A 27,046-nucleotide genomic window follows, 5' to 3' on the forward strand; every position below is an offset into this window, starting at 1 on the left:
AAGGGACACCAAATCAGCCCTGCAAGAACTGAGGTACTGAAAACACAGCCTGCAGCTCCAAGTAGGATAATTTGCTCTGTCAAGGAGCAGAATAAATGACAGTCCCTTGCTGAGCACCATGTTGCAGCAGTGAGGATTTTTTTTGGGAGCTCGGCAGCTTGCTGAAAGTTGGGCGTCCTATCACTGGTGTCATCTATCACCAGGCAGCCTCTGAGGGATGTAGAAAAAACAAAATCTCTATGCATCAGATTCCTTTTTATAAAAAAAGCCACAGCTTTGAATTAATACTTTGATACCGAGCGTCAGATATTAGAATTAAATGTCTGAACAGAATACACTTAATGTAGATATTATTTTACTTTTTAAAATGCCATTCCATCGTGGAGATGCTTGAGTTAAGACTTCAGTCAGGCTGCATGCAGTGGTTTGCAACAAAAATACTGAAAGATCCTTAGCTGTAGATATACGTGGTAAATACCAATGCAAAAAGGACAAGATTGGACTTTAGTATTTGAGTTTATCCCACAAACATATGTCCAAAACTGCAGCACAAAGAGCAAATTTGTGCAGGTCCATTGGAAAAAAAAAAAAAGGTTTTGGTGGGGAGGATAGGATGATATGCAATTGAACCTCAAGTGTCAATTAACATTTTTATTCCTTCAGCTATGTGTTTTTGACTTCGAGACTACAGTAATGCACATATCTTGTTGCTTTCTGCTTCTTGTTCAGTCAACAAAGGCCACACCGCTATGGCACACTTCGCTATATCACATAACAAGACATTGTCTCTATTGAGATAAAATGGGTAGTCCAAAACTTACGGCTTTCTGGAAATTTGGGGGGTATTTTTTAAACTATGGTTATGTTTTTTTTGAAAAAATAGGTGCCAATAGGAAGTGACAAGTTTAAAATCTCCATGTTTTTTTCAATTAAGTCTTTTAAATACCTTTGTGGCCTTGAAGGTTAAGAACACATTTTTATTTATACAATGCCTTAAACGTTATCTGGAATGGTAGTGGAAGGGAACAAGATCCACAGGGAAAAACAAATATATCTGAGGCTATGACAGAAAGTATTAAGCTTTCTATTGGTATCTTGACTAAAGATAACATGCCGGTCTTCAGAAATGTTGAAGCCATAAATTGACAGACCACCATTAGCAATATTTGTATTTTTTACTTTCCCAGGGAATGTGAGAAAAAATAATTCACTATTTTCATTCTGACATTTTTGCTCTCAGTTATTCATGCTAATCCTTGCTTTTGAATATTTAGAATATTCCTTGCCAAAGAAAGCATTATTTTTTTGCCAAAACATAAAATGTACTCTAGAACTGCTATGATAACATTTTCAACATCTCTGTATCATGAGATTAGCAAACTGCAATATTACATTTCAGAATGAGGAGATTAATCTGTTTCCTGACAACTGAAATTCGTTAGGCTGGGAAAAGAAAATTACTGCTTTTGAGGGCAGATTTCATTGCACTTGATGCTTCAGGGCCTTTGTACTTTTCTGTTTAAATCATATCTTCATAAAAAGCAAAAGAATTGTTTGGTCTCTTATTATCAAGCTGAAGTCAGATAAGAAAAGTATTAGGATTCTTATGTTCCATGATAATATATTTAGAGAGAAAGAAGGTGTCAAATATGCTTATTAAACTGATTCTCAACCTGATTAGATGTTTTCTTATCTCTAGGCGTCTAGTAAATACTTTAATTTGTGTCATGTTACAAATTATGTTAAATACTCCAATCATATTTCATCACATATCACACAATGATGCACTTTTGCCACAAGAAATTATTCCGAAATACTACAGTAAACAAATTTTGCAGACTACCACATTTTTGCATGACATTTTCCTGCCCTTTTTTTTATGTCTTTTTGCTCAAACTGCATGTTGGAGGATCATGTGGCAGGGGGACAGGGTGGCAATCTGGTTAAACAAAAGCACAGACAAAGAGAAAAGTACATAATATCAAAATACATTTCAGGATACGGTGAGGAGACTGTAAGAGATGTGATAAGACTCAAAGAAAATGTAGTGTACTCAAGGTATACTAAAAATTGGTTCTTACCAACTGCACAGCCTGGTGGGGCAGTTTTGGGCAATGAAGACCTTCCAGTGCATCACCAATATTGGACATTATGAGACCCTGGACAATATGAGCATTAACAATGTGGAGACAAAAAGAAAAAAAAAAGTCTGAAGAAGAAGCAGACAAAATGTAGATGATGTGAGTGCAGACTGACAGATACTGTGACTCAAGGGAGTGGACCTCAGGAGTAAGGATGGTCTTAACCATGACAGAGAAATGATAGAGAAAAGATAATTAAATTTAACTGAACTTGCAAAAATTGTTCTAAAATTGTTCTAGTTTTTCCCTTGCAAGGGGCTTCCTGGAAACCAAAGGGCACGCAAGTGAAGATGATCTGGGGAAGCTGTGGGTGTCCTGGGAACCATCTGCAGTCAGACTCCATGGACATTGCAACAGCTTGGGATGAAAGAGCACATCCCAAACCACCCCGGAGTCAACGCATGCCAAAGGAATTGGAGGTGCTGGGATCCCAACAGGGTGTATCACAGGGTGGTTGGATTGTGTGCGTATGAATGGCAAGTGAAGTGTCCCTGAAATCACAGGACAGGTAGTAAAGATATTGTGAAAATACTCCAGATTTAACTTTTGTTAGAGATAACAGGCATGAATTCTGAACAGCTGAATACAGATCATCCCAGAAGAAAGGACAAAAGGATGCAAAACTTGTGTAAGGGCACATTTCTAAATGCTGGATTAATTAAAAGGCATTCTAGGTTTTTCTGTGCTCAGAAAGGACTTTAGCACAGATGCAACGTATTGCTAATGGAGAAAAAGATGTTTCCCTGCTTTAAATGCAATGCTTAGCCAGAGAGGCACGAAATGGAGACCTCCACAAAATGTGTGTGTGAATGCGTGTGTGTGTGCTCACACTTACAGACATAAATTAGCAGTCTGGCAGCTGATGGGTATTGCAAATGCTACAGAACACATGATATAGCACTAAGGCAGACATGCTTCAGATAACACAAAGACTCTGTACATTTAAAATAGATTCAAATCATGTGAAAGATTTCCTGCTGCTTCTGCAGAAGATTAAAATATTGGTACATTCATAACACAAACGTGAAATTTAGCAAAGCAGCATGCCCTTCACAAGGACTCTTTGTCTCACAAAGCACAGAGCCTGGCACTAGGGACACCCTGAAAGCACACATCTGACCAATTTGGGGCTGGTAGGTGGGCTCCACCCCACAAAAAAAAAGAGCGCTACAGGTCTTAAGAAACATCCAACGAAGAAAGATCCTGAGCTTATCTCTGAGCTAATCCACCAGTGGGAAAGCAACATCAGAACGAACTCCTAGATCCTGACAGAAAAGAACTTAGTACAGATTAACCACAGAATTCGCCTACATAACCTTAGCCTGAGGAATGATTTATAATACGAGAAGGAAGACCATTAATATATCCTTCTCTGTTTCAACAGCATCTAACACATGGCTGCAGACCTAATTTTCAAACCACACAATAATGTTTGGTGTTTTAATAATACTTTTCCATCCCATTTACATTGATCTAATGCTCTGCCATCACATAGTTTGGCAAACAGAGCAGAAAAATACAGGTGTTGGGTATATTTTAAATTGCTTTTCTCTCATGTGCCAACTCACCCATTTCCAGACATATCTGGGAAAATGCAGCCATGGGTGCCGGTGTTTAATTCCCTCATCCTGGGTATTACCATGGATAATGTCAAGAAAATCAATGCCTCTAAAACCGGACTAGGTGCACCACTCAGGGCAAGCAAGAGAACTCAGGACTTTTCCCTCTCTACACTGACAACATATATAACTTAAGATAATACTAGTTAACTAAAAGGTCACTTTCTTGTACTGTTTGACTTCACAGCTGCATGATGCCAAGTCTAGTGAGATTTTAATTAGGTCAAGCAGGTTCAGAAAATGCTGATGCACCTCTCTGCTCCCAGGAGATGCTCAAGACCTTGCTGGGTGGCAGCCTGCATCCTGGATTTGTGTTCTGGCACAATTCCACCCTTTCTGTTACGCTTATAGAAGAAGTGGGAAACACCTGATAAAACAGCACATGAAGCCTACACACTGAGTATCTGCTTCCACGCGTGCATGTGATGAGGTGCTTAAAGCCAAGATCTGCTGCTGGACTGCTGTGGGTCCACAAGGAAGATCCTAGAAGAGGCATTTGATGCCCAGCATGAAAAAGTTGACAGCTCTATACTTTACAGATTTTCATTTCTTCATTTCATGACCCAACAGCTCAGGTCAGTGATTCATGAAATCTGTAAAACAAGCTCCCTCCCCTCTGCCAGCTCCAGATATATGCAAATCATTCCTTCACTAAAGCAAAGCTCTAGGCAATCAGAAATGTGATTTTTCCAGTGAGACACAACACTTGTGGTAGACGGCAGTGTGTGAACCAAAGCACTACCCCTGGACAACTCTGATCTTGCCACGAACTTCAAAACATGAACCTGAATTCATACATGCAAAATCATCGGTATTTTTATACTGGATCAGACTGTAACTTCTCATCTAAATGGCTAATAGTTTTCTAAACCCGTATTGTAATAATAATGGTTCAGTGCTCATTTCTAGGCAGACTCATTGCCCAGTGAAACATTATCTTGTGGAAGATATACCCATGGCTGTATTTCGCTGTGGATGGAGAATCTGTCATTACATATTTTGATGAACTGGAAAAATCAAATCTCTTACTAGAGTAAAGGAGAGAGCAAATAAAAAATGAGCTGTGTTTCTGTATTTTAATATGCAAATAAGTTAACACAAGCTTATAATGTATGTATATAAGCTGTGTAAAGTATTTGACTCATTCCTATAACTGTCTAACATTTGTAAGAAAAACAAAACAAAACAAAACAAACAAAGTTCTGCATACTGAGTTATCTTTGATTTAGGAAGTTCATTGAACATAGAAAAGGGGATTGCTTTTCTTCATTACTCTTGGTATCCGAAATCAATAGAATAAATTAACGAAACAAGTGTGAGAGATTTTTAATGTTGGCCTGAAATCCTGCCACATAACTTCCATGCAGCATCAGATTATCTAGATGGCTAAAGCATTCTCTAACAGAGGCCAGAATCAGGTAATTGAATATAAACAATGCACGTATTGAACTATTAGTGTTGTGTTCATCCTTTACATCACCCTGGTGACAGCATGTCTAAAACATTTTAAAGAAAAATAATCTAATCTTGAGAGAGCTAGAAGAATTAGAAGAACAGTATCTAAAAAAATAAAGACTGAAATCAACCGTAAGCACAAGGCCAAAAGCAAACAAAGCATTTACAGGGGTGACTTAAAAGTCTACAGATGTTGTGGAAATGTCACAGACATCCTTAGTGCATCCAGTCTCTCAAGGCTATTGGTATTTCACAGAATAACTGAAATGAGCTGAGGCTCACAGCTGTAGATATATACAGACCCATTCTTGCCCCTTGCCTTTGGTCTATATTTTGTCATCAGGGTTGTGTGCACATTTCCTGCTGGCTATCTGAATTTCACATGGGAGATTAAGGAATTTCAATAGAAAACTTTTCTTTTTTTTAAAAAAAAATTAAACTTATTTTCCCCTACTATAATCATTTCATGGAGGTTTCTTTCTTATTTAACACCAGAGCAAAATTAAAATTCCACACGCATGAAGAAAAATGTTATTAAACTCCATCTTCCCAATGCTTAGGCTTTGTCGTCTGTGTTACTTCTCAAGTCGCTATCTAAAATAAAAGGACATCTGGGAGCTATTTAAATTTGCAATAATCAACGAAAAGAGAAGAATCTGTAAAAATGCTGTGCCTTAATTATTTTGCAGTTTAAAATTCCTGTTCATATCTCTTGCACAGAGGCCACTGAACTACTAATATTTTCAGTGATGCACTTGATGATTCTCCATCTTATTGGATCACATTAGCTAGAGATGATAGTCTGTGCAGGGAGACCACTTATCAGTGCAGACAGATGAATCACACCAGGACTTTCCCCATATTTTGCTGTGTAAGACTTTATGCCTGAGCACACATGAGAAGCAGCGTGCAATGTCATATGCAAATCTGTTTCTGAGAGTTTTAACCCCCGGTCACCTCCTGTCTTTGGAAAGTTGTTGGCTTCTTCTGAAAATAGCAACTTGATGGGGAAAAAAAAAAAAAAAAGGAGTGAAGGGGAAGGGGGGCCATGTGAGGCCCCTGCGTTTCTAGAAAGCTGGTGCACAATAACAACTCCCGAAGAACAGAGTGTGCAGGATGGAAATCTGCAGCATGGGATGGGTGACCTCAGTGCGTGACTTTCTACACCATGATCCCAGGTCTCAGCTAGATCCACCACCTCACTAAGCTGTCCTGTGAGCAGCTCCACCCTTGGGGCAGCAGCCTCTGTCGATAAACCCATAGAGGACCGGTAGGAGATGAGTATTGCTTTGCTGGCTTTAGAACTGTGTTTTTACTTCCCTTTTTTTTTTCTTTCTTTTTTTTTTCCCCCTTTCCTTTCCTTTTTTCCTTATCCCCCTCCCCTTTAGAAGTTGTCATTCAAGTTCAAAGCATCACCATTCACAGTGGACATCATGATATCATGATAATGAGATTTCATTGTCTTTTCTCTCTATACTTACTGTTGTTCCACTACAAATCCTTTCAGGCAACATCAAAATAATGAAAGGCAGCAAGCACTGACATTCTGCAAAACTTTAAGCAATCATTTTTAAACTCAAGCTGAAAATAAGAAGCTGTTTACCTACCCTTTTAATCTTCCTAGCATCATCTGAAAGGCTTCAATGTTAAAAACAGAAAGGCATGTGCCTTTGGAGCCATTAAAACCTCAGACAAAACGTTCAATCAGACACACTACCTCATTTTTACCCCATCACCAGCATGTCACCAAGAAAAAATGCAGCTTCCTCTGCCAAATGTGGGCAATGCTAAAGATCCATGAAACAAATGCTTACACAGATTCCTAATCCAGGATTTTAGCAATCAGTGTTCTGTAGAGTACTATTCAGCTACATAAACCCAATGAACTTCAGCTTTAGTACTTCTGCTGTGAAAAATACACACAAGCATATTACCACACTGCTGTCTATATTTTACAGAAAACATGCCAATTTCTCACAAAGGACCACTTACTTTAGACATCATCAACAGTGAAGGCTACAGCCTAAATGAATAGACTCAAAAGCAAAACAAGGTTAAATATATTAAGTTCCTGTGTGGGAGATGTCGGAGAAAAAGAGGAGGATGGCAGAGAACGCAGTGTTGGTTCAGCGCTGATCCACCAGCGTGGTGTTTGTGGGAAGAACTGAGGAGGCAGAGCTATTTTTAAATGCTGCTTTTCAACATTTTAAACCCCCTTCCCCCAGAAAGTGTGGCCATAAAGTTTCCAGCAGCTCTTTCCCCTGTGCTATTCCTGACCAAATTCCAAGGGGAAAAATGATAGTCCCTCTATCAAAACCCCCCTCACAATTACAACTTCCCATTCAATGAGTGGAAATTTGAATTTTTTTTAGAAGGCTACAATTACAGCACATTATTACTTTTTCCTCTAATTACTGCATATAAATGCATACTATGTAACAGTTTATTGCACCCTGTTAGTGTACTTACAGTAAATAGAAACCAATATGCTTCATTCAGCCCATGTATTTTGACACTCACGTCAGATTTACCAATTTATCTTCATTACAACCCCTTGCACTGTTACTGACATCCTTCTCAGAGCTATGCTAACGCATCGCAGTGGGAAGATTGATGAGGCTTGTATATACTGATTTGCTGCCGACGCAAGGCACTTGAGAGGCACTGTTACTGTTCTGATAGCACAAAGTTGGCTAAAAATTAGCTGCACTAAGCCAATGCTCTGCTCTTGCTTCTCCTCCTCATTAATTATGGTACATGGCTTGGACCTTGGAAGGTTAAGTCTGTTGTAACCATGTTTTTAAACTTATTGTCTTCAGTTGCTTTGTCACTGTGGCAGAGATTTAAAGTTCTGACCATGCCTGTTAGCAACTACTTTTATTCCTGAGATCTAAATAGAGGCTCTAAATAGAAAAATTTTCCACCATGACAGATATTAGAAGACATTTCTGAATGAATCTACAAAGATAAATTTAAACATAGTTTGGAGTAACGGAGATCTGATATGGCTACAATTTTCAAAACCCGCTAAATGACTTAAAAGCCTGCACTTTGCGTGGTCATCAAGGAGACACAAAACAGCCTCAGCACTTTAAAAGCACCAATCTATTATATTCCCTTATCGAGAGGATGAAGAGGTCATATCTCACTACAGATAATTTATCCCTCCAATCATAAAGTTACAGCACTTCAAAGACTTGCTACAGCTGCACACTGCAGCCCGTAGCACTTTTGGCTCATTCTTTTGCTAAATACAGGTCTTACACCCCAACAGTTCCCAGCAAGCCGAACTCTCCAGCAGTGGGTATGTTGTGCAGAGGCTTTCCTTGTTAGATGCTCAAGTAAAGTAGCATCTCCAATAGTGCATTCAGAAACCACTCAGACTGCGAAAGCATGCACTCAGATCTACTTTCCAGGCTGAATGAGCAAGTCAATGAGCTGTAGCCTGGATTAAACAATCCTCTCCCTATCAAGCTGCACATGTACGCTGGAAAGCAGATGAGGAATTTTTCATACTCTGGACATCTCAAAATCAGCTGACATAATACAAGGCTGCAGATCCTGCATGAAATGGCTTTACTCTTTACTCTTATTACTGGACCTCCATCACTCCAGCAGCTGTTTGCATATAATCACATAGCAAAATCAATATAGGTAAAGCTGTCAGACCAGGATTAGGAGGCATCTACAAAAAAAAAAAAAAAAAAAAAATGTGGGAAGAAAAAACTGGCAGACTGTTTTCTGTGTTTTTCTATAGCTCAAAATCCTCTAGCATTCTCTGCTTTCAGCTTCTTATTTTTACTAAATTGGTGTAATCCAAGAGAAGATAGAGTTAAGTGTTAGAACAGAAATGGTTAGAGGAGAACACATACCCAGAAGAAGAAAAAAGTGAAAGTGAGTAAGAAAAGATAGGAAACTTATAGCCATAGAACTGATCTGTCCAATTACTGAAGCAAAATAAAGACAGATTACCTGAAAAATGCAATTGCACCTCTCTTGGAAATACATTGTTATTTTCATTTCCTTGCAAAGCAAGCAGGTAACTATTAGAATTGCCTTTCTTGTTTCAGATGAGTATTTAAATATTTCATCCCAACTGCAGACTCTTTAAAAAAGTCTGTGAAATATTTCTAATGCGTTCGGTTTGCTTCATGTGGGAATGTAATGTAATCAGGTGGTCATTTTCCTCCCATTTCAGGCAGAAGCATTCCATTAGTAAGAATCCACTAAAGCAAGAGATCATCCTGTGTAAAATCCAGTGACATCCAATTTCAACCTAGGCAGAAAAATGCTACCTGATACCAAGTGCTGAATAAAACCCACAGCCTTCCAGGACATTATAAATGTGTCAAAAAATTAAGCCCTCAACTTGGGACCTGAAAAAAAAGTAGCATGGGCAATGCCACAATCAGTGAAAGATCTGGGAGAAGGAATATGTTTTTTTTTTCCTCCTCCCCAAACACACAAAACAAAAATACAAACCCTACAAACAACATCACCAAAACAAGCAAAAAAGCCCCAATTATTATAAAAAGGAGTCTGGTTCTGACTTCCTGATGTATCTTTTAACCCAGGGTCTAGACACGCTTTCGCGTTCACTTTGAGACACTCGTTGGTAAGTGCAAGCCTCGCAGCACAGCCCTGTGACAGCAGCCTGGGGTACCATTAGAAAAGTCACACAGAGATGTGTTCAGGGAAAGGAATTCAAGGAGGAAGGAAGAAGTGATGGACGGATGATCTGGGCTCAGAACTTGCTTTGCTACGGATTTCTTGCAACTACAAGTGCAGTCACTTAGATTCACGTTTCCAGCCTTGGCAGCCAAAAATACACATACAGCCCTTGCTGGAAATTCATGCTTTCTCCAACATGGACAGGGACAGACAACTCCAGAAGAGTCACCCCTATGCCATCACCTGGAGATGAGCAATGGCACTACACAGAATTATAAGTGCTAACATCTCCCATGTTATTTGACCTCATTTTCCAAATAACTTCTGCAATGAAGTGGAAATGCTGTCACTAACGGAATCTGCTCAGTAAATACTGGCCAGTATAGTATAGCATCCCTGTCAAATTCAAGTGGGAAAAAAAAAAAAAAGGCTTATTAAAAATAATTAGCAAGTCATATCCAGAAAAGGTCTGTCAATGCTTTGCACATGCACTGGGCATAAGGGAGCAGGGGCTGTCAGGTCAAGCCCTATCAGAGCTTTTCAAAGGGAACCACGTTTGCTGTCTTTTAGAGCAGACAGACTACTGGAAGGAGGGTATGAAATGAAGCTGAAAGGGAATTACTGTACTACTGGGAGACTGTGGTTGTCTTGGCAATTAAAGCCTACCCAGGGGGTTAATTACACAGAGCCAGAGCCAGGCATTTTATATAATGTGTTTTGAGACTGCCACAAAAATGCGCACACCTCTGCCAGCCCAGCTCTGAATCTCCAGCAGCGAGTTTGCTCTGATCCCAGGGAACTCAACTTCCAAGACATAGCAATGGTCAACGTTTCATTAGCAGCTCAAAAGATCCATTTGGCCATCGAGGTTGTGTCTCCACCACTGCCTGGTTCCCTTTCTCACACAGCATTCCCAGTTTGGCTTTACAAAAATGTGGTCCCGTCCCTGCTTCTCCAGGAGACTGTCAGAAACCTCCACGTTCAGGAGTTTCTCTGCTCTACAGCCTGCCCCGTTTCATTCTACTGCTCCCCATTCAGAAGTGTGGGAGCAACCTATGACTTTACTTTCCTTCTGGTGTGTCTTCAGTCTTCAGAATCTTATACAACATTATTTTTTTTTCAGATGAGACAAAAAACAGAGGAAAAAAAACATTTACCTGTATTGTATTGTCGACTACAGCTTAGTTCTTATGTGATTACTTTTTATTTTTTTGCTATTAATACTAACACTTCCACATCGCTATGGGAATCCTCTGGCAAGTGTGATTTTGGCATGTTTCACAGAGCTCTTTGGGAAGCACATGAATGCAAAAGAGACTTATAGACCTAAGATTCTCATCAATAGATATATTTCAAAATCAATGCTAATTTCATTCAGTTTACGATCTTCTCTAACAGTATAAACTGGAAAGCTTGCAGTTATTTGAACACATGATTACTTAACAGTTTCCAATGTAATAAATCCTAAAAAGGGCAAAATCCTTTTATTCCCTTCCATTTATTTATGGCCTGGAATGTGTGGGAATCTACAGTGTATTATCAAGGAAAAAAAAAGCAATGTACAGTAGTAAATTAACCCTTCACTTCTGTGTTCTCCATTAGGCAAAAATAATCTTGGATTTATAACAAACTAAAATAACCATGGAATAGATAAACGTACATTTTACTGCATTTTACTGCCAAACAGTGATTGCATTAGGAACTATTTTGTCTGGACGTTTTTTAACCTGTATGGATTTGAAGAGTATTTCCTAAAATATATAGTAGGAATGATTGATTATTTGAGACAATATAGTTTTATTTCATTTGCACCAATATGAATAACAAATTTCTTATTTCACAAATTGATTAAAAAAAAAGCCATGGACCTTCTACCCAAAGAAAAAAAAAATACACTATGGTGTACAGCAATGCTGAAGGAAACACATGTAGTAATACCAGTAGCATACAAATATATCACTCTATATCCAACACATGAGCTATTTATAGAGAAACTTTCTCTTAAGATTAGACCTAGAACATAGTTGATACTTAGAGAACATTTTTTTTTTTACTTGAAAATTGTCATTGGTATCGCCAATAAACAAAATTAAGAAATTATTCATAGATTCTGATGATGCAGTGAAAGTGAGCAAGGTCAAAGTTGGCTTTCATCCAAAAAAACATTCTGAATCTTAGACTTGAGATTCAAATTTTAAACGTTTAACTTCAGGGGCTGGAAACAGTTTGGTACACAAATTCCAGACTACGCAGGGTGTATGAAGTACTGCCTATGCAAATCTTGCCAGGGCTGGGGTGATGCCACAAATTTTAGAAAAAGTATTTTCCTCTGGACTATTCTATTGTTCTGTTAAAAATAAAATGTAAAAGCTACAATAAAAGAGGTAAGTGAAGCAGATTTGAGGTGGAAAACAAATGTTGTTCATATTTGTTCATTTTTTTCCTGTGCTTGTGAATTGCAAGATGTATTATTTCTTCCTTATCATCAGGCACACATCTTTGTGGGTGTCTGTCAAACATTGAGAGAAGGGAGAATTCCACTCTCCCGGCATAGGAAGAAGTTATTTTAAACTACAAAAATCAGTTAACCTTTTAACATATATTTTCCACTTAATCTTACCTCCAAAAAATGCTCTGCTTGCTGTTCCCGATCCAATTTTCTTGACGTTGTTGTAATCAGACCTGTGAAAAGAGGATGATATTTGATTGTCAATACCCGTTGAAAAATATATGTCTCTATCGACCAGAAGAAACAAATTCATTTTTCAAACACTCAAAAGGAAAAAATCTATTTGAAGCCATATCAGACACAGATTTCTTGACATCTGTCAAGCCTTTTCTTTTGCAGCACAGCCATTATGACTTTCTGACTAACAATAAATCTTAAAAGAAAATAGCTGTGAGAAAAGTAACTGAAAAACAGTTAGCTGTGTATCTACACTTAACATGCTACATTTATCACACTGAATAAAACACCTTACTGAAGAATCACTATTTGTCTTATGATTAAGTGCTTCAATGAATCATTTGCATTTGACTGAAATCCTTCTGTAAAAAAACTCATTAAAGATTTCAGAGTTCTCAAACAACTAATGGGATAGGATGCTGATTACTTCCATGCCAAGAATACTTGACAAAGAAGGTTATTTCTGTAATAACTACTTGTATACATAATGATTTCCAAATGTAATCATTCTAATGCATTAAAGGTTTTGTACCACAATTTCATCAATTTGTTCCATGCTCAAATTGAGTCTTTAAAATAAAGTACCCTTTTACATGAGGATGATCAAGATATCTTTTCTTTTAAAGCAATGCATCTTCACAAATGATTAACCTCTTGTGAGATTTATACCAAGTAAAGAAAATTAAGCACTTCCAAAGTTCCCTCAAGAAAAGTAATGCATACTGTTCTATGAATACAACTTAGTTTTTTGTTTGTTTGTTTTTTTCAGTAAAGATTTAAAGGTTAGACTTGAGTTTTCCCTCCTACAAAACATTTCTTTGGATATGGAAATGAATTGTTTGTCTATTTTGTGATAGATTCTGACAAGAGTAAAGGGACCAAATTTTCCTAGAGGTAAATATGTTTTTGGAGACAATGCCAGCAGACAAAGGAGTTCTCAAGAATTCCTCCTCTGTAAGACTACCAAGGAAGATAGGAAGATAAATACTCCATGGATTACCTATAGGACTTACTTATTTAATCAGACTTGATAATCATCTAAACACATATCCATGATGACCCTGAATTCTTCAGAAAAGAGTTTCAACAACATCTTATATCTACGTAACGCCTCTAGTCCCAGAAGGCTTCTACAGGTACTGCTCCTCATACATTGTCACCTTCTGCCTAGAGGAATCACTTCGTCTGTTTTGGTCAGAAAGGGGAGTAACACATTGTGAAAAAAATGTGAAACATTACTTGAAGTAATGGAAAGGAAAGTCCATCCTGCCTCCAGTATTTCAGGCTCCTAATGAGACCTACCAGACCACAGAAGTGACATCCAAGGGGAGGTCAAAGACACCAGAGTGGATCACGACAACAATCTCTGTGATATTATTACATGGAAGAACAAGGTGCTGGCAAAAGGCTGAAAAAGTGAAACAACTGGTATTTCCTGCATTGAGCAATTGTAAGTATTCAAAACAGTTACACCATATGGGAGACTTCTACTCACTGCATGAGTTTTAACAGACATGACAGAATGGATGACAAATTGGTGTCATTCACACAAGATCCCCCATGTCTAGAGAGAATGCAAAGATACAAGGAAGAAGTTCTTAGTTATAAAAGAAGCTTAGCCTCAATAATTTGATAAATGAAAGAATTCAAATGTGAAATAATCTTCTTTGTCCCATGCACGGTCACTAGGGACATTTATCAAGCACGACCTAACCACAGTAAGGAATATGGTCATTTTTATACCATCTTCCACTTTTTTCCTCCTTAATATGCCACTATGAACTACACCTACCTTCCTTTTAGCTAAGAAATATTTAGGGTACTCAGTATGTTGAATATTAGTTAACATCCAGCCCACCCCACTCCACCCCCTGCCTCCCCCCCCCCACCCCCCAAATACTACTGAATGCCCAGGCAACGCTGTAAATCATAGAAGCTCTCTGTCCTTATCATCTCCTTCAGACAAAGGATTCCACATTTGTTTTGAAGACCAAGAGCTAACATCTGACACTGAGCACCACTAACTGTCAGAATTTACAGTACTTGTCTTTCACTGGTAGAACCAAAACAGTCTCACAGAATCGCTGTTGCCATTGTAGGTTTGGGATTTTTTTTTTTTTTTTTTTCAGTCTAGAGCCTTTTGGACTGCCATAACGGTCAGAGCGCCTGCAGAACAGGATTTACTTCTAAAAGAGGTGTATGAACATATGGCACAACGAAAGTGCATATATTTTCAAATCAGCAGATCTTAACAGATTTAGTACCCAGACTTAGCAGTCAGACCTAAAGGACAGGTAACCAGGCCAATTAAACAGAAACAACAAAACCTTGGATTGAATACTAAAATGCAGTTGTCTTTGATGAGTGCCAGGCAGAGCAAATACAGAGCTCTACAACACAGGATACCACCACAAGCAGTTCTGCAAACCTGATCCTGAAGAATGGTGCTAGCACAACTCATTCCTTCTGCTGTACTCTTACATATGCATTAAAGACAGCTCTACATACAACTATCAGTTACAGGAAGATTCATTAGGTTGTTACAACAAACTGGTCATTTGCTGAGGGGTCTCTAGTTTCGGTTCCTGTACTCTGGAGGACTCTCCCATCTGATGCTCTTGGTGGCCCCATTGCAGTCTCTGGACTGCTCCACAGATGTTCTTGAAGTCACTCGTAGATCCTTCTACACAACTGGTGTTTAAAGCCATATACGTATATACATAAAATAATAGCTATTTGTTAATACTTATTTAATTATGGTCATGTATTGATACAGGTAAGAATTTGGTCCTTTCAGATTATATAACGGTATTTCAGGGAATTCTGTCTAAGACTACCCATAGCTTTACCACACCAGTTCCTTCGTGAGTTTTATGAGAACATTGCTGTGTCCCTTCTGTATTCATTACTCCGTGCCACAAATTCATAATAAAAGTAATATTTAGCAGGACTTACAACTTTCTTTTACAAATCCAGGGGCAAAGAAAAGAGAGAAACTTGGTTTTGCACAAGGGAATATATCCCAACTTCAGTTCTTCTCTAACTAGATTAAATCGTCATACTGTTATGATATGAAGACATTATCTAAAGAAAATAACTCACAGAGAAAAATAAGCCCAAAGAAATGAAGTTAGGCTGCACTGCAGGTTATGATATAAAATCACAAGGGGACAATGATGAAAAATGACCGTTTCTTTTTCTCCCCATCTTCAATCTGTGCCATAGCTCTTCTAGACACACCATCCGGTCAACTGTCCTAAGCCAGCTGGGAAATATAGCAGGCATTTATCACAAAATAGCAAAACCACTAACAAACTTCAGAAACCATACCACACCTCTCAGATGGTTCCCCTCAAATTTCCAGGGAAACACTGTGGTCCTGATAGGACCAGGAGATATTTATAACTGTGATGATTATTTAAGAACAGCCATGAAAGTTAAGAGAAAAACTGGACAGGACAGAAAATTTATTTACAATAAAATCAATATCTCACAAGCAAGGCTTTGTGATTCCACTCCCAGAATTTGTTACTTCTCTTTGAATTTCTGACTTAAAACTCTCTGTGCATCCTGGCACATCTGCTCCTCAGGCCATATAACAGAGCCATTTTGTCAAACTCTAAAACATTGCTTGATCTGGTGTTTCAGCCTGGAGATAACTATGTTCTTATATAATTTGCTTTTCTACAAAACCTCTTACTTTTGATACTGGAGCAATTCTTCCATCTTAAATAAATGAACTGTTACTGTTCTCCTGTTACGGAGTTCAGAAATGATGGAAGGTGAATAAGCTCGCCCTGCAGAATATGTCCCTTTGGCTTGCAGGACACGACAATTCCCAGCTAACACTGACTGCAGAACATCCTTTCAGCTTCCTTCTGTACACTAGTGTACAGAATGTGTACACTAGTACTAGTACTAGTGTACAGTACACTGTATACTAGTGTACTTCCACTGTACACTAGATAGGACTATCATCCTTTTCTGCAATCTTTCCCTCAAAAAGGAAACTCAGCCTGTAGATGGAGAATAAATTCCATTGTCCTTCACCCCACTGCCTTACAACCTACATGGGAGAACTGAAGAAGTGGTGTGAGCAAGAAGGCAGGCCTGCTCACAGCTTAGGTACAGCCATAGCAATACAGAAACAAGAACAGGACCAACACTAAGAAATCCTGACACTTTCACCAATACATCAGCCTACCCAATTTTCAGCCAATGCATCATCTTGGAAACGAATCAGCAGTTATTAGGGCTCAGACATGTGCTCAAGACATTTAAACAACACTTAGCGCTGACGCTTGCCAAAATGCTTTTAGTGCACTGCAAATGCAAGGTGAAAAAAAGAAAAAGTTCACTGAAAGATTAAAATCTATATGAGTTAACTTTGCATTTGAAATGAGTGAAGCATGATGTTCCCAGTGAGCAAACGAGGAAATTTAACTTATTACTAAATGATAACTCGATCATCATGTCTTAGAATTAACTGCAGATATGTGTGTCTGTGGAGGCATGCACATGTATGTTTATATATACGCTGAACGAAGATGACAAAGTCAGGAATAGTTATGAATTCAATAGTATGATGAATGCTTTATAATCATTTTTATAAAAAACTATCTTTATTAATAATAAAGCCAGCAAACCTTAAAGAGGAGCAGCAGCTTGTAGGTTCTATTGAGTCTATCTGCTTTGTTATTCAAAAGTGGCACAATGTTCTGTCTTAAACTGAGTCTTTTGTGATATATATATATATATTATTATTTTTTGAACAGTAGTTCTGCTTGGATGCTTAAAGATGTGGCTAAGCCAAATGTCTCTATCTGAGTAATATCCCAGAGCATGCATTGCTTTCTTGATATGCAGGTAGTAGACTCAATCTAGTGCAATTCCACTGCAATCAAAGGAGCTCTGCAAATTTATGCTAGCTAAGAATTTGCTTAAATGACTGTAATCTTTGCCTTTTTTAGTCAAGAATACATGAAAAAAGACAGAAAATTATTAGTTTATTTAATATAAACAAAGCAAGGCAAACAAATTTATAATCAAATGTAATTTAAAGCCAACATCTTTCACTTCAAAAATGCATATTTGCATTTGTATATCCAAATTATTCCTTCCTCAGAAGGCTGTGATACTGCTATTTAATCCTACCATAGCTCCAAAATTTAATTTAAATTCTACCATTTTTGCCAATCTGTATCATAACTTCTATTGGACAGTACTGAAAATGTAAGCGATGGTCTGAAGCTAAAACAGATACTTAAGTTTATGGTTATTTTTGTTATTAACTTGCCAAGAAATGCAGGGTAATATGCAAGCAGGGTGAGAATCTTAGTGACTTGTCAAATTTTATACAATCATAGAATGGTTTGGATTGGAAAGGACCTTAGGGACCATCCAGTTCCAAGCCCCCTGCCATGGGCAGGGACACCTCCAAAACCCCATCCAACCTGGCCTTGAACACTTGATGCTGATCAAAGTGAAGGTGACAAGTAAAGTTGGGGGAAATAACGCCAAAACTTCACTAGTCCGAATATTGTTATCTTAGGATCCTGTATTTAATAGGCAACACTATTTTATCAAGTCCATAAACTATCAACTAGTCAGACAGTGTAGACTATGTACATAAACCTTAATTTATATGCTGGAAAAGTTAAGCATTTCTTTATTTTCTTAACACTTGCACAGGCCAGTATGTCTAGACATTTCACCAATTACTTTCTCTAACCTTCGCTATGAACTGCTCAAACTCCTAAAATAATAGGTTTATTATGGCAGATAAGAACTGAAACATCAGTGTGATGAGCACCCTAATGAAGAAAAATGAGAGGGGCATCCTGGGCAGCAGGGATGCAAACTGGCTGGATCTGAAAAAGACACAATTACATTTTTCTATAACCTTTTGCACCTCCCCAGACAAACAGGCATCTGATGACTCTATCTAAGAGCAGCATGGATGAGCTGGGTAGGTGTTGCTCACCAACATGGCAATGACTCAAACACATCTCCAGAACATTTTGTTTTCTCTTCTGGAAAATTCAAGGCACTCACGATTGCTCTTGAGACTGAAATGGTGATGGCATGTGGAGAGCTGCAAACCTGTTTGCTAGTTCAGATTTCAATGCTTTAATTATAGTGTCCAATTGCCAATTGGGATTTTCCAACTGAATAATCCATGTTCTGCCTTCAGTTAGCTCCCTTCTGTCAAGGAAGTGTACTCACGTACAAATGTGTAAGTGTACAAAGTGTAGAAGAAGTTTAAAAATGAATCATAGAATCATAGAGCCACAGAATGGTTTGGGCTGGAAGGGACCTTAAAGCCCATCCAGTTCCACCCCCCTGCCATGGGCAGGGACACCTCCCACCAGACCAGGTTGCCCAAAGCCCCATCCAGCCTGGCCTTGAGCACCTCCAGGGATGGGGCATCCACAGCTTCTCTGGGCAGCCTGGGCCAGGGCCTCACCACCCTCTGAGGGAAGAATTTATTCCTAATATTGAATCTAAACCTCCCCTCCTTTAGTTTAAAGCCATTCCCCCTTGTCCTATCACTGCACCCCCTGACAAAGAGTCCCCCCCCAGCTTTCCTGTAGCCCCTTTTAGGTACTGGCAGGCCGCTGTAAGGTCTCCCCGGAGCCTTCTCTTCTCCAGGCTGAACAACCCCAACTCCCTCAGCCTGTCTTCACAGGAGAGGTTCTCCAGCCCTTTGATCATCCTTGTGGCCCTGCTCTGGACCTACTCCAACAGGTCCATGTCCTTCTTGTGCTGTGGTCTGAGCACGGTACTCCAGGTGGGAGTCTCATGAGACATCCCTATGTGTCTTGTGTGCTTAAGGAGATAGACAATATTATACAAATACATACATACGCATTGTACATACAGTCGAATATTTGAGCATGCATATGGTATGCATACCATGTAACATACACAATGAGTGAATGTTAAAAATTATCCTAAAATATACCTATTTACAGAGGCATATTAGCTCTGAGGTTTACCAATGTTCATTCTTTCAATATATATTCGTTGTTTCAAACCTTTGTGTCAGAAACAAATTAATCCGTGGACTTAAGAGAGCCACAGAAGAAAAATTCGCCAAGGTCAGTTAAATACAAAGCCTATGGCAGAGGAAACTTCTAAGCACTGAATCACTTGAACAGCGCACAGAGGGAAACATTGCTACTTTTGCTTCTTCTGATGCTTATTCTCTATGCGTCCAGACCAGCTCAAGGCTGCAGGTGTGATCCTGAACTAAACTGACCTTTGGCTTAGAAGAAATTCACATATTTTTCAACACCATGGCACTTTGGGACCAAAAATCAGTTTGCCACAGGCTATTTTCTAACACTGATTGAATTTCCCTAATACGGCCATAAGCCAGGGAGAGTTCAATAGCCTTCTCCTTAGGAAATTAAATTATTTTCATTCAACCTGTAGATGGATAACCTTACCTGAGCTGTGTCCTGAAGTACTGCTTAAAAGATAACAGAACCTGCTATGGAAAGATAGCATATTTTACTGCTGTCTTTGGAAATACTGCGAATTTTATGGCATAAAGCATACATTTTTTGAAAATGAAAATTTAAAGAACTCCTTTATTAATATCTCATTTCCAAACTTAACTTAGATGAGATATGAAAAAGTATGTAACAGGTAACAAGCAGGCTAAAGTAAAAGAAGCCCAATATGCTCCTCAGTTTTAAGCCAATGACTGAGTATCTCATAGAGATACAAAGATGAGTAGGAAAGCAACTTCCTCCCCTTTCCCAGAAATTCTAACTGGATACAATTTACTGCATGCTTTACTGTTCATTATTAAATCACTTTTTTTTTTTTTTTCTGCCATGCCTATAACCAATGAACATATGGTTTGCCTCGGGATATACTGCCTAGCTACAAGTCATAGCAGAACATGCTTTACACCCTCTTCGCTTATGGACTTGGGGTCTTCTCCCAGAAGAGCCAGGCCAGCACAGGACCATATATCCCAGGGCTTATCCATTACATTCACATGGCATGGTCTGGATGGATTACCTGAGGTCTCAGCTAGAAGTTTTTGTAATATCTGATTATTGGGGAAAACTGTCTCCTGATTAAGATACTGATCTTCATCTTCACAGAAATCAGTTTTGAAATGGAAGCAAAAAAATAAAATTAGAGAGGCTTCTCTTCAGAGGTATTGTGCCCCACTAGATGCTCATCCTAAAACACGACAGTCTTGCCACAGTCTAAGGCAGATGTGCTTCCCAGTCTTTCTCAAACATTGTAAAGAACAAGAACACAGAAGGAAAAGCACATGAAGATATCAAAGGAAACTTTCTGTAGAACTGCCCTTGAAAGCTCTGCTTGGGGAGAAAAATGCCTTGGGATTGTTTGCTGAAAACATGGGCCTTTTAACCCAACAAGTTAAACAGACAAAAGGAACTGCTAAAGCAAACACAGCTTTTCCAAAAATGTTCTGTAAATTCAGCAACTGGTTATACACACTGCTCATTTCCTCAGGCTGATTTTGCAGAAATTCATATGGGAATGTATGGGTTTACTGATGAGTTTTCTAGAAATCTCAAATATTTATTAACAGTACACACAAAGGTATGAACACAGCCTACATATCCTGAACACAGCAGAGCACACAGCTGTTCAGAAATAGAGCCATCAGCTGTCAACTGTCCCACTGCTCTTTGATAGTATGAAAGTAAATTTAGGACTTTAGATAGAAAAAACAGGGCAGCCAAAACAAATAGCATCAGGATTTTCAACCTAATTCAGGAAAGTAAAACTATCAAGCATTCCTGACCACAGAAATGCAGAAATGAATTGCAATAACCAGGGTAATTTTATTACCCACAGGCAGTGAGAGGCGTTGTAAACACTCTAACAGCACATTCATCTCCTGCAATAAATTAGGGATCGACAAAATGAAATTGAATTTCAAAGATAAATGATAGAAAATGATGTAAATTTTACTTGGAGATGTAAACAAACATATCATTTTATATAATTACACATGTAAACCTCTAATTTAGGAAGGCTGTATTCTGATCTAAATGAATGATACTTCATTGAACAAAAGAAAAAAAAAAACAGCAGGCAAGCCTGTGCAATTACGTGAATGACTGCTGCCTTATTGTTTTTCCGGAGGTGACAATGAGTGAAATGACCTCTTTGAAACAAGCTATGTATAAAAAGCGATTGCTTTTAAAAACAGTTATGTTTTCTAACACGTGGTTATGTCTGAAAAAAAGTGAAGAAGGAGCTGAAGAAAAATCTTGTAATTCCTTTTTAGCTGACCCTTCTGTCTCTTGTGAGACTTCTCTTTGCTTTTTGCTGAAAATATCAAAACTCTGCATAAAATGCAAAACAAACATTTACTTTAATGAAGAACTTGGAATATGCCATTAAAGGTAGTTTTTGGCTTTTTTTTCTTCTTACATTATGTTTAAAATGGCACTACGGTGTGACAGTCTGTTCTGCCTTGTGGAAGGACTGAAAGAGACTTCCCTTTTTCCTTTCAAAAGTCAGCAAGTGCAGACCTCAGCTCCTGCAGGCAAACCCACCAGGTACACATTCTCATAAATATTTCTTTTCTCTCTAAGAGGTCAGGTTCCCTGTTCCCACATTGCTCCTGGAAGGCTGTTTGGGAACATGACTGTTCTCATCAGAACCACCATAACCAAGTGCATTTCTGGGCACTTTACACCTATTTATTCTTTTGCTTTGTGGCACTGAGAGGGCCAGAGGGCAAACCTGGGCCATAGACCCTGGATCAAACCTGGGCCATAAACCCCCGATCACTCACAGCTTTCTCCCTGGCTCTGTCTTCAGATGCAACTAAACAGACCAAGATCCTATGGCTTCCTCTCACCTAATGAATTTTGTAGTGCCCTTCTTGCATGGTAGTTCGAGCATGGTCTCACCCCTCCAAAGCCTGATGGATGGGGGCTGGACACTGTGCTCCAGGTAACATCTCCACAGGCCTCATGAAACAGCCTAACGAGTGCCTCCAGTGGGTGCACTGTGAGCAGAGAGAGGCAGTCTTGTTATTAGCCCCCCAGCGCAGTGTTTCCTTTACTCTGCTAATGAATCTCATCCCATTTCTGCTCCTCGAACCCTCAGGTATTCAGTCTTTCCTTCTTCTTTCTTCCCCAGCCCCTGCTAATTCTGGTTGGGAGAAAACACCCACTTTTGAAGAGGCATCCCTGACAGAAACACCAAACAAGATCATTTGTCTAGCCAATACTTGGAAATAATTTGTTAATGTGTGCCCTTCAGCATGCAAATTCCTCTTTCAAGACTCATCACTTTTATTTCCTCTTTAGCCAGACCCATATGCACATATCAACTCTCCTATTAATCTCCATGTCCTCATGCCTCATAAATTCTGCGGGGCAACCATATCAAATGCATTACTGAAGTCCACGTGGATGACACATACAGCATTTCTTAGAACATCGTTTATCTTATCAGTGACATCAAGAAAGGCTGGTACAATTTATTTCTGGTAAACACATGAGCACTTTCATCCCATTTTCAGTGTATTTCAATGTTTTTAATTTTACTGTCCTTCTAAATACGTCCAAAAGCCTTGCAGATGACAGAGGTCAGACGAAAAGTTCTGTGACCACAAGGCTTATTCTTCACCCTCCTGCCTGCTTGCTCTGTACCACAGACATTTCATTTGTTATCTGCCAGTTGTACAGTTCAACTCCGAGATTTGATAATACCACTCAATAAGTTACTGGCTGCTTGGGTTCAACGTAAGGTGCTGCTTCTTTCAAATTTCTGGGGTGCAGATTATCATTGTTATTTTACTTGCTAAAAGAGTGATGTCAGTGAGCTGGGTTTGGCCAGGCAGAAGCCAAATCCCGAACAGCTCTGGACAGCAGGGTAAAGTCTGCAAAGCTGCCTGCGACATCCCGCAATCTTCACTCGATTCTGGCTACTTTGGACCATAAACAGTGCCTGAACTCAGGTGGGCTGAAGCCAGTGCTTCTGTCACCCCAGAAAGCCTCCCCTCAGGGCAGGGTGGTGGAGCCACAGCCACGCACACCATCTGCAACCCATGGCTGCAATTTTAAAATGCAAAGACCGATAATACCCAAAGTGCCCAAGCTGCGCTGGCTCCTCCAGCACAACTGATGGGCAATTTCCCCGCAGTGGCATCCCTGCCTGAGTCATCTGTTAGGGCCGTCGTGCTGTGAAACAATTGAGCGAATGCCCTTGAGGGACTGTCATGCAGGGGCTTAGCTCCCCTAAAACACTTCACATGGAAGTTCGCTGTTTGCGGGATCAGGGTTTTTAAAGTTCACGTCCTTTATTTAGACTTAAATGAAACCGTAAGAATAGAAATGGCATTCATATCTTCTTTTGTTTTCTGCTCTTAAAAAATGCAGTGCTGCCTAAAAACCTAATTGCTAATACGATGCCTCAGCAGAGATTTTAACATCCCCCTGAATCGCTTTCATTTTCAGGGAGAAATTACAGAATTCTATTTGGGTTATAATTAGCATGTAATTATTACTTGCAGGAATAGCTATAAATATATATAACTGGTGGCTAGCTTAGTAACCAGCGCACATAATCATTATACAATTTTCTTTAATTTTTTTATGCACAAAGGCCTCATAATTCTGCAAAAGTGACAACAGAGCCTAACTAGACTCCAGTTATAATTTATGCTAATTAATTTCACTGTTTGCAAGAAAGAAGACTTACATAACATGGGCGGTGGGGGTAGGTGGTGCCACTTTCAGTGGAAAGGGGCTATGGAAATGCTCCGCGTCCCACCCTGCACGTTGAGCCTTGTTCAATCTCTTTCTTTGGCATGTTATGATATAACAACAAAGGCAGGAAAAAATAATAACAACCAAGTCTCCAATGTATGCTTTTGTATAACACATGCATAGGTCGCAGCGTGATGAAGCCCTGGTATTTTCTTTTCTCAATTGTGGAGGAGGTGTGGAGGTGTGCAGGGCACAGCTGTCAGTTTTTCCTCCTCATCAAGACGCCCTCATTACCTTTTAAAGAGAAATGATTTTGCGTTTTTCCACATACACCCTCAACGAGCGCTGTTCTTGACAATGGGAAAACAAGCCCATGTTTCTCCCAACTGCACTCAGAAGGAAGGCGTTGATCCTTCTTTTACTTCTTTTACTTCTTTCCCAGCAATTGTCTCCAGCTCAGAAAAGCCCCCGCACTGGGAAAGCAGCACCTTGTGCTAACTGCAGATTCCGCAGGTCAAGTAAATCTCATCTTCATCTCCAATAAAGCATGATTCATTGGCGAGGTGACCTTCCTGATCCAAATGAAGAACACAGAGCTGCAGAAAGAAGCCTCGTAGAAAAGATATATGGCCTTGTTTCATGACATACAACTCACAGATAGACCTATGTATATCTCAGCGCTCTTAAGATCCACTGCCCTTTCCAAGGTGGTCTCTTGCCTAGGAGACCATACAGAAACACCTCTGTTTGTTTCCAGCTCACCCTCTGTCTCGGTCTGTAACCTTCCATGTGACATTCGATGTCTCTGTGCTTCAGTTTCCCATCCCATATAACTGGGATAATTGATATCTTTCTCTGTAAAGTGCCTTGTAATCAATAAAGGAAAAAATCAGTTGTGTAAGGGTAAGGTATTATTATTAACTAACAATCTCATAAAGATCTCACTAAGCATTTTCCAAAATTTATTGCTAAATAAGAAAATCATTTAGTTAAAGAATGAAATGAATCCTTCTGCTTTCTTTTTTAACTCCTCTGTGCAGTGATTTATTTAGATTCCTACCAATGGGTGAAGTATAGCGTTAGCTCTGACCCCCCACTTCAATGGCTCAGCACATAACAAATACCAAAAATGCACAGCAAGACAGGAACATAAGCAGCAACTGCTTTTCTCTGCAAAATAAGGCCAGTACGTCAGCCTTGCTGAGCAGCTGTCAGAGCAGAGAGGCAATGCAGTGGGACCTCAGTACCAGTCTACCTTTGGCCGAGGAAGAGCAGCAGAATCAGTTGATTGCAAAGAGCTCTCAGTTAGGCACCAAATGAGAGGAGGGATCCTCAGGCTGAGCTCTTTCCACGTGTACAGGCAGGTGGAGCTGAGGAAGGACAAGCAGACCCAAGTTGCTCAGCCTGGGGTCTCGGCAGCACCCCAAGCACCATACCCTGCTGGCTGCCTTTTAAAAATGGCAGCGATTTCTTTATAGCTCCCTGAGTGACTGAGGAAGAACCTGAGGGGACTGGGATGAGAATGCAGAGGGGATGGAGGAACTAGGAGGTGCACAGAAGTGGGAGGATGTGGGTGTGCATCAATCCTGTGAGAATGTGCTAAGCAAGTCTGCCACTGGTGGGGCAGGTGACAGAGGAACAAGGGCCGGGTGTCACCAACACAACCAGAGCTGCAACATACTGCTGCTGGAGAACAAAACCACCACATGCTTTTTATTTTCTGCCTGAAGCCCAGACTTATATTTTATCTATCGCTGCCCATATACTCCTTTTACAGCTCCATCTTCTTTCTACCGTCTACCTTCTCCTTTCTACTTGCAGTTAGTGCACAGGTCCTCATATCCCACTTCTTCACCCTCCGAAGGCCACAGATGATGTTGTTCACCCACCCAGAAGAGGGCTGAATGTGACTTGAACCAGGCCTCACCTGTGCTTCCCTCCTGGTCACGCTAACGGAGCTCTGAGGCCACGACAGAGCCGTGAGGCCAAGCAGCAACTGAAGCCACTTCTCTTCCTTCCAACACAGTAAATCAAATTTCCTCCTTAGCTGACTCTCTCTTGTAAAGATCCCTATCAGAAATATTTAAGGTGGATACGGGTTAAGTAGGAATGGAAACATATGTGTATGAAAGCACCAGAAGAAATGGCAGTCAGGTTGAAAAGAATGGTGTGTGTCAATAAACCAAGGAGGTAAGTGACAGCAGGCAAACTGGTAAAGTGAGGAATGTGCTGTTTACATCTGGGCAGAGAGCACTGATAAGGTCCCAGCACTGATGACTTGTCAGCAGAAGACCTGTGGTCTGGTAACAGAAGGAGGGCAACGAGGTTACAGGACATCACAAATACCATCATCCCAAGAGAAAGACAGATGATGGCCCTAAAGAAACCAAAGATGAGAGATGAAGTCAACAGGCTGTGATTAACAGAGATGGAAGAAAGCAAGCTTCTGATGCAAAGATAACTGTTAATCCCTAAATGCTTTAAAAGACCTGTCCAAACTCAGTTCATTGTCAGCTGGGAGGAACCTAAGAGACATAGTGAGGATTTCAGCTTTGCATGCAATTTATCTCGGCCACAGCAACTGGACACATGCCCTGAGTATGAAAGTGTGAGCAGCTAAAACCAACTTACAAAACAGGCTAAATAAAATAAAACATCCTTCTCCCTGCAGAAGGTCTTGGACTGAATTTTGTATCATTTACCTGTGGCACTCTTATTTCAGCCAGTTTTAATCTAGACTACTTTTCTACC

The 27,046-nt window shown here is 39.6% G+C and overlaps 1 protein-coding gene across 22 annotated transcripts in view; it reads right to left on the reverse strand.

The window, feature by feature from the left end:
* The window catches only part of FAT3 (FAT atypical cadherin 3), a 426,083-nt gene that overhangs the window by 124,408 nt on the left and 274,629 nt on the right, over window positions 1–27,046 (reverse strand). For all 22 annotated transcript variants that reach the window (XM_080567237.1, XM_080567235.1, XM_080567238.1 and 19 more), the window contains one exon: window positions 12,507–12,568. In XM_080567237.1, the coding sequence (XP_080423363.1) occupies window positions 12,507–12,568 (62 nt within the window). The remainder of the gene's footprint in view (window positions 1–12,506; window positions 12,569–27,046) is intronic.

Source organism: Anser brachyrhynchus (genome assembly GCF_964034855.1).
Source record: "Anser brachyrhynchus genome assembly, chromosome: 1".
NCBI classification, from domain to species: domain Eukaryota; kingdom Metazoa; phylum Chordata; class Aves; order Anseriformes; family Anatidae; genus Anser; species Anser brachyrhynchus.